General features: G+C 38.0%; 1 protein-coding gene across 7 annotated transcripts in view; it reads left to right on the top strand.

Moving 5' to 3' along the window:
• Nucleotides 1–12,613, top strand: part of LCOR (ligand dependent nuclear receptor corepressor) — a 146,731-nt gene that overhangs the window by 118,403 nt on the left and 15,715 nt on the right. Inside the window, exon 1 of one of the 7 annotated variants that reach the window (XM_081823721.1) lies at nt 4,332–4,966. The exons of 5 other annotated variants lie outside the window; for them this stretch is intronic. Coding sequence is in view for 1 of the 2 variants with exons in the window: in XM_081823720.1 (XP_081679846.1) it covers nt 10,111–10,130 (20 nt within the window). In the remaining variant the exon portion in view is untranslated. Of the gene's footprint in view, nt 1–4,331; nt 4,967–9,999; nt 10,131–12,613 lie in introns of those variants that run through there. One more of the 7 variants, XM_081823720.1, reaches the window with a different exon arrangement.

Below are 12,613 nucleotides of genomic sequence, written 5' to 3'. Positions count from 1 at the left end.
GAAATGGTACAGCAAAGTATTAGAGGAAGCTTTTTCAAAGCTCATGATATACGTGTAATTAATGTAGGTTGAAGTGATTTCTGATCATTTCTAATGGCATTTTATATTCACAAATGATGCTGTTGTTGGTAGTTGCTCCAGATTATCTTTTAGTTAGTATTTTTGTCTTATTTCTTTGGCTGTCTATTTCTACCTTTTGGTCCGATGTTTATAAATTTGGAAATTTTTTGGTACTGAAGGCTTGTTTATTGGCTTCATTTGTTCCCCTTAGTCATGCTACATGTTTATAGAACATTTTTCTTGAAACCTAATTACTACTACTTTGTAAATTTCAAAGCTATAATTACTTGTTTCTTGCCATTATCCATTCTAAACCGGTGGCCAGATCAATATAGTAGGATTATAATCTGGCGTCTCATAAATGAATTCATTTTAATGGTCCTGTTTTCGAATTGATACTTAGTTCTTCAATTATTATAACTTTAAAAAGGACTTACTCCTTCTAATCCAGAATTTTCTTCTCTGATTCTGTTGATACTTTGGAATTAATTCAAGGACTCTTTGTCTTAACAAGGTGTCAGAATCAGGGAAATTGCATAAGGGAAATGGAATGGGAAAATGGGATAGCTTTCTGCAATTTCCCGAGTTGTATAGTTGTTATTTTTCCTCAAGAACTGTCCCTCTCACCAGACATTTGTACTGAAATGTAAAAGCGTACCTACATCGTCATATGGTGCTAGATTTTGTCGCCAGAAAGAGTGCAAAATCTTTTTTTCTTAATAGAATTTACTAAGTAATGTGGTAGATAACGGTTCTTGTATTCCAAATGTACACTTTATCATTATCTGCTTCCAGTGGTAAGTGTTTAGCACAGGATTTTATTAATCCTTTTCAACTTACAAGTTACTGGACTTTTGCTGTTTTTGGAGGAAGTGGTGTATCAAGCTGGAAATTTATCAGGCTGCATTTACAATTGGAGTAGAAAAGGCTTTTTTTCAGAGGTTAGTGGAAAAGAAATGTTCTCAAAAAATAGTTAATAGTTTAAGCCGTGGTTTGGTTAGAGTGCAACTTGGAAAGTAAGAACCTGGGAAGTAAGCAAAAATATATAAAAAACTCATAAGGATTAAATTTTGAGTCTGAAGTTTTTTATAGGCATGTAAAAACACTATTGTTTATTGACTAGTAGTTTTAAGATGTTAATTGTACTCTCGCCAACCTTATTTAATCAGCAGTATGGAGTGATAAGGGATTATTTGGTACTTTAAATTTCTGTCAACTTGGTATTCTAGCTAGATCACTCATGTTTTCATCTGGAAAATCATAGTGGTAGCCTGAATTGCCATTTAGGTCTCATTTCACCTCTGAGTCTATTAAATGCAGTCTTCTATTAAATGTGAGACAAATACACTAATTATATCTGTTCTAACATTGGGAAATACAGTAGCAACCCTTTATTGAATAATAAGGTATAAACCTTAGGTCTCCCCTTTGCATTGTAGCATTTTCTAAAGGAAAACCAAATAGATCAGGGTCTCATTTTAGATGCCTTTTATTTAAAACAAGTCTGTTTTTTAAAGTTTTTATTATGAACTGTATGAATGTGATGATACTTTTGCAAAAATTATAAGGTATGTTAATTTTAAAGTGTGTTATTTATAATGTCTATTTCTGTTGTGTGCAGGCTAGTTCTGTCTTGAATATTGGAGCACAAAGAGTTCTGGGGGATCATTGGATATAATCAGTCTCAATTAGAATCAATCTTAAAGAATGCAGATGCCTGGGTCCTACACCAGATCCACTGAATCAGTTTATAAGCATGAGGCTGTACATGCTGTATATTTTCAAAATGTAACACAGGAAGTTTTTTGGTTTGTTTTTCTTTTTGTATTTTTAAAGTTTATTCAGTAGATCTTTTTCTAGTTGTGGCAGAGACACATAAAACTTACCCATCTCAGCCATTTTTAAGTATGCAGTTCAGTAGTGTTAGGTATATACACATTGTTGTGACCACAGAAACTTTTGATTGGCCCCCCATTGATTAAATACTGTTTGTCCCATTCAAATCTTTCATTTTTTTAAATGAAAAACATGGAATGTAAGGAGTTTAAGGGACTTGCCTTCCTCACATAGTATGAGATGCCCTTAATACTCATGATTCCAAACCATTATATCTCTATACCACTTCAGCACTCCTGATTCAACCTTAGAATTAGAATGAGAGGTTTAATCTGCTAATAATTTTCTTTTAGGTTCACTTTTAACTTAATTAAATCTCAAGTATTAATTTAGTTTCACTCTTTTGGAGAGTAAACTATATTATGAAATACCAATTAAGAAATTATAGTAGAAGCTTACAAACTTTATTATTAAATAGAAGTTAGGGTTGTTGACTCAGTGCTAGAAGAAATGAATCTTGAAGAGTAGGTAAGGCATAGAGAGGAGAGAATATCCCAAGTTTAAGAGACAGAATTTGATGGGCCTGGTTTAAAATCCCAGCCCTTCTAATTTCGTCGTACATGATCTTGAACAAGTTACCGAAACTTTGTGAACCTTGGATTCTTACCTGTAAAAGGAAGCTTATACCACCTGCCTCAGAGATTTGATGAGGCTCAAATGAGATTCTGTATGTAAGATACTTAGTACTATGCTGGGCTCTTAGCAAATACTCAAAAAATGCAAGGAGTGAAAGCATCTGGCAGGAGTTAATGTGAGGGATAGGGAAAGTGAGAAAATCAGATTGAAAGTTGTAGAGGAAGTCGTTTGTATTGATTAGAACTTTTTTGAAAGAGGCAGATGAGTTTGTATTAGGGACACTGGTCAGCCAGTCTTTTCACTGCAGAGACATAAAAGTGTTGGAACTGTGATTAAAACCTGGAATGCTGCTTTTCTTAATTTCCTGGTCCTGTTCCACGGGCATATTATCAAACTATTAGTCATTCTTTGTTTCTTTTCAAAGACTAGACTAACAGTTGTTTAGAAAGTAGAAGATGTTGAAGATTAAAAATTACAAAGTTGGGTAGAATTTATCTGCATTTCCATTATACACTGAGTTTTTTGTATAGTCAAGGTTGAAGTTTTACGTGCTTTGAAAATTTTTCTTTTTACATGGTGGTAGTTTGAATAACAACATGTAAGAGCCAAGTGTGGGAGTGGTCACGTGTGTGTGCATATGTGTTTAATCATCAGACCATTCGTTTTCCAGTGAAAGAATTTGGGGAATCTTCTGCCAGAGATTTAGTGATTTTAGCTACACTCTTACCAAATCGAAGTTCTGAGCATTTCAGACAGATAGATCATAGCTAGCACAGTTTAGCGGTGTTCATTCCAGCATCTATTAAATCGACTAGAAACACTTTGCTAGGAAAACCTGGCAGTGTAGCATTAGCTAGATAAAGATGAATTAAAAAAAATAACCAGGATAGCAAATTCTTATGATGTGCTAGGAATTGGTAAGTCTGTGTAGACCAGTTTTTCAAACTGGATCAACCAGTTGCAACCTTAGTCAGTGGTAAGATCAGTTTAGTGGGTCCTAACCAATAAAAGAGAAAAAGCACATAGCATATAATAAGGATAAATACCGTTTCACTGAAATGTGTGTCATCATAGATAATGCAAACTGAGATGTGTACTTTATCACTTTGTAAAAAGTATTTCTTATTCCAGTTTGCAGTCAGAACTCTTAATGTAAACCATACCTTTTCATCCCAGTAATTCTGATACCTTGGAGAGCATGCTAGCAACCTCCTGTGTGCTACAGTTAAGAGCCTTTACCTTTTTCTGTCTGATCTTCAAAATTCCCTTCTTCCTTTCCCCGCCTCGTTGATTTGAACTCATGTTCATTGGAAGATTATTCTTTTTTCTTATGTTTTCTGTTCCTTGAAAAATGTCTTAGGGAAATTATTTTCACTGCATAGTAATTTATTTGGTTAATTTATTCATTGCTTACTTACACCTGAAATTATCTGAGCCCCATGTGTTAGGCAGTGAAGCTATTTGAGTTAAAAAGGACAAAGTCCTGTCCTGTACCTAGAGAAGGTTCACAAACCAGTGGAGGATATAACCATGTCAACCATTATGTGACCATGCAACGTTAAGTGCTATTTAATAAAAGATAGAAACAGGGCGCCTGGGTGGCTCAGTTGGTTAAGCGACTGCCTTCGGCTCAGGTCATGATCCTGGAGTCCCTGGATCGAGTCCCGCATCGGGCTCCCTGCTCGGCAGGGAGCCTGCTTCTCCCTCTGACCCTCCCCCCTCTCATGTGCTCTCTGTCTCTCTCATTCTGTCTCAGATAAATAAATAAAATCTTTAAAAAAAATAAATAAATAAATAAAAGATAGAAACAAACCATGAGAGCAGAGTAAGAAATTCTGACACAGCCCCCAGGGAGAAGGTGCTAAGGAGGATGGAGTATGAGCAGTGGTAAGTTGATAGGTTTTATGCAAAAGTGGTAAGAACAGGGCTGCGTGGGTGGCTAAGTGTCTGACTCTTGATCTATGCTCAGGTCTTGGTCTCAGGGTTGTAAGTTCAAGCCCCATGTTGGGCTCCACCCTGGGCATGGAGCCTACTTAAGAAAAAAAGTTAAGATCACATTTGGACTTTAAGAAGATGGCAATTCTGCATAATGTGAAGCAAACTCTAAAATGAGAAAGTAGTGGCAGGGAGTTTAGAATACAGTATTCTCCAAGCAAAGTCGAGTCAGTGTAGTTGAACTGGATAGTGATTGGAAGCAAGAGAAAAGAGGGAACCTAGGGATAAGGAGTGAGGGGAAATAACCTAAGTTGAGTGTGTGTGTGTGTGAGTGTATACATTTTGTCTTCAATATTCCTGAGTAAACACTTGAATATACAGGTGATTCTGCTTAGTTCATCCCACTCCAGCACATCTCCACCCGTAGACTTGAATTTCCAGAGAGGTGGAGTAGAGAATGATGATAAAGGACTTAAATTCCAGGAGCACCACCAGAATGGTAGATATAAAAGTGCTTTGCTTATCCCTACACTTTAAATTTTAAAACATATATACCTCCTCTAATATTCATGAGATGAACAAGTGATACATGACATTAAATTTAGGAATCCCTTTTTAAGGTTTTACATTTTACAAAGTGATCTAGTCTTTAAATGATTACAGTTATCAGAAATGCCTTCATGATTTACTATATGACAATCAAAGAATTTTCCACTTTTAAGGCTTACACTGCAGATTTGTATGATTTCAAGAATGGAGAATAAGAACCTCAAGAGAACATGAGAAAAGTTAGGATCTTGAAGATCCCCTAACAATTATGAAGGGCTCAGGACACTGACAAATATCTGCTGCTTATTATAATCTGCTAGTCTCCCTCTTCCTTTCACCTGAAAGGAAACTAAGAATATCTGTCAAAAACATACCACCCTGTTTCTTGAGAGGAAAGAACATTTGTGTTGCTGGGATCTGTCATGTGAACTGTTAAATGTCCTCTTTGTTTTTGTGTCAGCCCTCCATGCCTCCTTTAGAGCCCCCTGTGCCTACACACTGCCTTGCAAAGTGGTGGTGTGGGTATTGAGTTAATGGTTGTTGTTATCACTATTATTACAAAAGAAATACACTTCCCTCATAATGGAGTCTTGTCTGGATGCCAGGGAAGCCATCCACAGTCTTTGGCTTCTCCTGGACCTTGACAAATGTTTCTTTCCCTTCACCCCATGATGAGGGGATTTAAAAGAGCCCCATGATATGGTGCGTTTTCTCTCATGGGAATGAGCACCTGGTTTCTGCTTAAGCAGTGGTATTTTTCTAGTCCATCATTGTCCTGGTCATTTAAACTGGGAATGAAAAGGCAATTTTCCTCCAAAGAGCAACATAGATTTTAATCCTCTATCTGACTAAAAGTCGAAAAGAGAAATAGGTCAGTCAGCTGGCTTGTCATGAGCTCTCATGTAATCCTGACCTCCTAAAATGTCAGTTATGCTTTTACCATCCAGATCTCTCCTCACTTTGGCTTCACTAACTCTGGCTAGTGACACACTCTGTTTTAGTTCAAAGCAGCCTGAGGCAGAGGTTTGTCCTCTTGGTCTGAAATTACTATATTATCTCCTAAAGACTATTTCAAAGTGTTTTCTAAGAATTTAGTTAAAACACTCATTAGATTAATAATTTAGGTTTGTGCTCTCACCAAACCAGTATTTAGCAATATCACTTAGGGATATTTCTTCCCTTGCTTCCAGGAACTATTATTTTTTAATTCATGCCCTCCAGTCCAAAATCCTGTGTCTTTCACAGCCTATGAACTTTCTCTCCTTTTGTTTAAATTAACACCCAGATGTAATGTATTTGGTCTTACATGCATAGTCTTATCTGAGATCATAGAAATAAAAATCCATCTGATAGGGAAAAAAAAACTTTATCAGATGTAAATAGTTTGGCGGAAGCGTCTGTGAACTCATTACTTTCCTAGAAAGGAGACAAAGGCATTGGACTGTGGTGCTTAATGACCCCTTGCTCTGACTTCTGTTCACCAAGTAACCTTTTGATTATATTTTGGCTTCCAGGGTGCATTTGCCTATAGGGTGAAAATATGTTAAATAAGAATTTCCTTGACAATTATATTTTATTATAATTTAAGAAATTTGACAATTTGGCTAAATTGAAAAGAAATAGGAGATACAAGGTTTAAAAGGCTTCTATCATATTTAGATCTACTCTGAATCTTTTATCAGAGATATTAAGCCCCAAGATACCGAAAAGCTAGCGAACTATGGCTTCATGCTCAGTAAACACTCCCTGAAGCACTTTTCCTTTCCCCCAGTTAAAATTATTCATAGTTTTTGGAATCTTTGTTCTGCCCTGCTTCTAGTAAACTTGGCTAGGAACACAGTAAACTTAGAAAGCTATTACAAAGGGATTGCAGGTCTTGTTTTAGATCAGTAGTTCTTCTCTATTTTTCCACTTCACACCTGAACAAGATGCTGTTATGCCATCAGCAGTCACCCAGGGTTTGAAAATAAACACACATACACCCCTCCTCCATGTTTTTCATCTCAGGGGGAGTGATCATTCTCCTTAACCCCAATTTTGAGAAGTGCTTTTTCTATCTAAATCCATCTAAATTCTATTTCACAAAATTTGGATTTCAGCCACCTGGAAGTCCGGTATTAAACTGCCTGATTTTAAGGGGTCACTTTCTGTTCTGTGATCTTATTTCTCACATTTCTTTGTCCCCTTTGTCTACTGTACCCTTATATATAAAGGTTTCTCCTAGTCAGTTCTGTGGAAGGAAAACTTGGTCGTTCAGTAGTTTAGATGTTCAACTAAACTATATATATGGCTTTTGGAAAATCTCCATACCGCATGCTGCCCACCTTCTCCTCCACTCCACACACACATACACACAGTAAATGTTGTCATAGCACTTGGAATATTCCTATATCCAAGTATGGGTGACCCACAGATGTGAAATAGCCAAGGGTAGATGCATTTCCCAGTGCAGAGCAAGGACTTGTCAGCAGACCTATCCAGGCCCTTGGAACACATTTTCTATGTTCAAAGGACCAGAAAATAAGGAATTAGGGAACATAATTTCAGATTGTCTAGCAAAAAATACAGCTCTTCTTGCCTTGAGGGGAACTAATGATGCATTTTTATGTTTTTTTTATATTTAAGTAGAAGAATCAAGGCAAATTAAAGTACGTTTCTTAACTATTTGGTCTACTCTGTCAAGTGTTGTCTCTAGCTTTCTCTCCCCTTCTGTTTTCCCAGGACTACCTTCTTCTGCTACTAAGATCAGCTCCCATACAAACATCATGCAGTGTCTTTATTGCTCTTTTGTATTTTGGTCATCACTGATGTTGCATTTGCCATCAAGAGTTTTGTTGGTAGTTAGCAGATATTGGAGAGACTACCTGAATCCATCAAACCCAGATTCTAGACTCTAAAAATTGTCCTTTCAGCTCTCTGCCATCTCTCTTCTCGTTTTATTCTTTTTTTAAAATCTTTATTTTATTTTTATTTATATATTTGACAGAGTATACCAACAGGAAGAGCTGCAGAGGGAGAGAGAGAAGCAGGACCTTGGGATCATACCTGAGCTGAAGGCAGATACTTAACTGACTGAGCCACCCCAGCGCCCCTCGTTTTATTCTTTTACTCTAAGATAACATACGCATTGACGATCCACCATTTACATTAACCACAGGAATGCTTTTCTTTGGGGATTTAAGTATTGCAGTATTGACAAAGTAGGCGAGTTCAACTGTGTCTAACCTCTGATCTGGAAAAACATCATTGAGTAAATCATTACAGATAGGGTTGTGAAACAACACATCACTCTTAAACTGTGCCTTTCAAAGTTGTTATGAATATTATCTCTCCCTTTGACCACACCCCTAAGAATTAGGCATTGAGCTGGGGATAGAAAGAGTGGTCAAGGTCATGCAAGCTATTTCTCTCCAAGGAGAGACACTCAGAACTCATCCAGGGAGTTGCAAGTCAAGTTTCCCTCTTCTTCTACAGCCCTACCTCCCATTTACCAGTCCCTGGGACCTTACAGCTCTTTAGTGGAGGTGAAGTATTTCTGATTGATAAATAATTTACTTAACTATTACAAACTCCTGTTGTTGATCAGAAAGAACATGAAATCAAACAAGCGATTTTGAAATCTGTGATGAATTATTGTTCTTGTAAAGATCTTACATAGTCAGGTGTGAGGGACATACCATCATACCAAACTGTAGTCACTGAACTATAACATAGTGCTTTCCCTTCAGTCGAGTTGAATGAATGGGCTGCAGGACAGAAGCTCGCCCCTCTCTTTTTTACCTTAGTGCCTGAGAGTATTCTAAATCAGGGCAAATGTATATTTAGGCTCTCTCAAAGGCCTAAGACTATAGGAAAAAATAGAATAGCTGGAAGCAAAGGTAAAGACTAGCTGTTTAAAACTCAGGCAAAAACTAGCCAGTTTTTAAAAACTGCACCCATTTAAAAAAAAATATGAAGAATTGTAATAAATTTCAGGAAGTTGAGGTTAATTTTAAAAATTAAATATTCAAATCATGTGAAATTAAAATTTGTCTAAGCCTAAAATCTTATTGAGAAAATTTCTAGAGAAAAACAAGGTAGGAAGCTTGGTAAGTTAGAGCACAATCAAAAGTGATTTTATTACTATAGTTATAAAGTTAGCTATTATAACAGGGCCATTTAATGACACTTGGACAAAGGTTAGTATTAATGTGCAGGTTCTCAGATCCAAGTGAAGCTATCAGTCCAGTTGCCTTCCAAACATCTCAGATTCAGAATCTTAAAAACACCTCAACTCAATGTGTACAGAAAGGAACTCATCAGACACATATCTACTGCAACAAGCACCAGCCCCCAGCTTCATTCCCTGTGTTCCTATCTCAGCAAATGAAGCTGCCCAGGAAGAAAACCCAGGAAGCATTCTTGATGCTCTTTTACTCTCCCCTCTTTTTTGCTAAGAAAAAAACAGAAGAGCATGAAATGTGATCCCTACGTTGTTGCTTACATCTCAAGTAGCTCAAGTAGCTTACATTTGCTTGGAAAGCTAAGACAAAGACAAGTCATTAAAAGAGACAAGATAATAAGATGTATAGGATAAATATACATGATTCCTTACGATTGCCAATGTATTTTACAAACCACTATGGCTTAGGATTTCAGAAAAAGATGCAGTCATTCCAGGTGGGGATAGTTTTGAGGTGGCCCAGGATATAACTGATAAAGAGCTCCCTACTTCTTGCTCTGATGAGCTGTGGTTCACCAGTACATTCTCCCTGATCCTTTTTGCGAGGAAAGCACACATACAAATGACCCTTTGTTGATGTCTCTCTTTTATTTATTTTTGAAAGATTTTATTTATCTGACAGAGAAAGAGACAGCGAGAGAGGGAACACAAGCAGGGGGAGTGGGGGAGGGAGAAGCAGGCTTCCCGCAGAGCAGGGAGCCCGATGCGGGGCTCGATCCCAGGAACCCGGGATCATGACCTGAGCCGAAGGCAGACGCTTAACCACTGTGCCACCCAGGCACCCTGATGTCTCTTTCTTTTAATCAAGGTTGCCGTTTGCAGTTTTAATCTTTTCATCTCCGGGACTCCCCCTCTGATGCTGTTTTTCATAAATGCTATACTGCTGTTCCAGGTTAGCGTTCAATGGGTACTGATATTTCTGCAGTATATATGCCTTTGTTGTGAAGACCCCACATCCCCTTTCTGTAGTGCTGTGAAACAGATTCATACCTACCTGTAGTTGTCTGTTCTGTCTTTCAGGACTAACTAAGCCATATTGCCACAACCATTGCTTCAGGGATGGTTTCATGGCCCTTTGGAAAATCTTACATTAATTGAGGCTAATTAAAATACTGAAGCACTGTTAAATTATTGAAACATGGAATAGCAGCAGATGTCTCACAATGATAAAAGAGGTTAGATCTCACCTGTGGATTAATTATTACTCAGTTTTTTATTCTGTGTGAGCATCACTTTAGAAGAAAGTGGTTTCTCAGTTTCTTTCAGAGCACTCTGTCCTCTTATTGGGTACATATCTTGATTTCATTAATCTCTAAGCATATTGTTAACCCCAAATACTAAAACATGCTTTCCAGAGCAAAGCCATAGGCATGGAGCAGTGTCCAGAAGATTTTCACACTTTGGTGATGATTGTGCTTCTTGAGTTGGAGAGAACCATTTATCTCCAGTTTTTCCTGCAGTAAGATGCTTTATCTTTTTCATAAACTTGGATCAGCCTATTTTACCTTTTTCATGTATTACTAAGATGCACTTTTTTGATGCATTGAAAAGGCAGTGATAGCCCACTTATTTATAGTCACCTCTCTTCAGAAACATCAGGAACACATCCAAAAACCAAAAACTGAGAAATAAAGGCCATTGAGCAGTTGGAGTTGTTAGAAAATCCATGTACTTTATTCATAAAACTATTCCTGAAACCTTCATTCAGAGTCTTTATTTTTACCTAAAGTATCAGTCTAGCACTTAAAGTAAGTCTCCTAAACACAGCTGCTATTTGGAAGCCAATATGAAGAAAGATTTTAACGTACAGACTGCCAACATGACTTTTTTGTGTTAAGGCAGTCAGATTTACTTAATAGAATAGCCCCCAGAGCTATCAATATATTTTAGTTCAGTATAATAAAACTAACAGCTATGGCATGCCTGGGTGGCTCAGTAGGTTAAGCATCCGACTTTTGATTTCAGCTCAGGTCATGATCTGAGGGTCATGAGATCAAGCCCTCCATCGGGCTCCACACTGGGCTTGGAGCCTGCTAAAGATTCTCTCTCTCTCTCCCTCTGCCCCCTCCCCACCCACTTGCATGTGCGCGCTCTCGCTCGCTCTCAAAAACATAAATAACAGCTAAACTTTAATAATAGTGAACATGGTAACAACCCTGAGTCATTAGGAAGAATAAATTGTGTTCAGAGGAGGATATAATTTTTAAAAGACTTCCATCAAAAATACTTTTAAAATTTTAAATGTTTGGTGCTTGAAGTATAAACTTTATGTGGAAAATTCACTTTAGGTTGTAAGAAAGCATTAGTGTACATCTCTGAATTATTCTTTATTGAAGTGTGTTTAATGTGATTGGCTGACAGTAATGGTAACTGATAAGTTTGTAGATTTTCCTTTGCACTAATCCTAAGTGGAAGAGGGGCACATGCTCTGTTAAGACCGAAAATGGTTAAGTGTTCTGGCCAAGGTTACACAACTAGTAAGTGGCAGAATACTCACTACCATCTCACAGTACTGTATCCTGTTACACATGTTACACTGTTGGTACCACCTGATAGACATAGCGACAAGGCGAGTGAGGAAGGCAGGAGGCCAGTGTAGGCAGTCTAAGGTAAGCCTTCCTGGAAAGGCACCTCATGACTGGGAGATAAAGTCAGAGATTGAAGAAAAGACGAATTAGCTGGAAGATACTATCAAATAACATCTGTTCAACACATATTTATTAAGCTGCTCTGAGTGCCCTGACAGTTTCATAGTCAGATAATAGTCTCCTGAGGAATTACAGTCCAGAGAGAGAGAAATTGAGAGGTTGTATAAAACTCCAGAAAATTGGATGGGGCGCCTGGGTGGCTCAGTCGGTTAAGCGTCTGCCTTCAGCTCAGGTCATGATCTCAGGGTCCTGGGATGGAACCCTGGGTCAAGCTCCCTGCTCAGCAGGGAACCTGCTTCTCCCTCTCCCTCTGCCCTTCCCCCCACTTGGGCTCGCTCGCACTCTCTCACAAATGAATAATTAAAAAAAAAAAAAATGGAGCTCTCCAACTGCTTGGGCTTAGTAAAACCCAGACATCCAGAAACACAGAGCAGCTCTTGAAAACACTCGGCTGTCTGTGCAGGAATTGCTTTTAGCTTGTCTTGAATCTAGTATCATCCTTGCCCGCCACCTCCCACTGTCCAGGTTAAACTTCAGAGTTGTCCTGGATAACTTATGGAAGTGGTTGTCTGATGTAGAATGACTTCTTGTGAAGTACTGTAAAATGCTTGTTGAAGGTCTAGGAGAATGTAGCAGGTGGGGCTTGACTGAGAAGACATCCTGCTGCCTCCTTGCAGTGACAGAACCTTGCAGTTTACTGCAGGATTTCCTGTTTCCTTGCTTAGAC

This window comes from Leptonychotes weddellii, chromosome 6 (assembly GCF_054177405.1).
Source record: "Leptonychotes weddellii isolate Sample4059 chromosome 6, ASM5417740v2, whole genome shotgun sequence".
Classification (NCBI taxonomy): Eukaryota; Metazoa; Chordata; class Mammalia; order Carnivora; family Phocidae; genus Leptonychotes; species Leptonychotes weddellii.
Note: the sequence above shows the minus strand (reverse complement) of the source record. Positions and strands in the feature narration are given on the sequence as shown.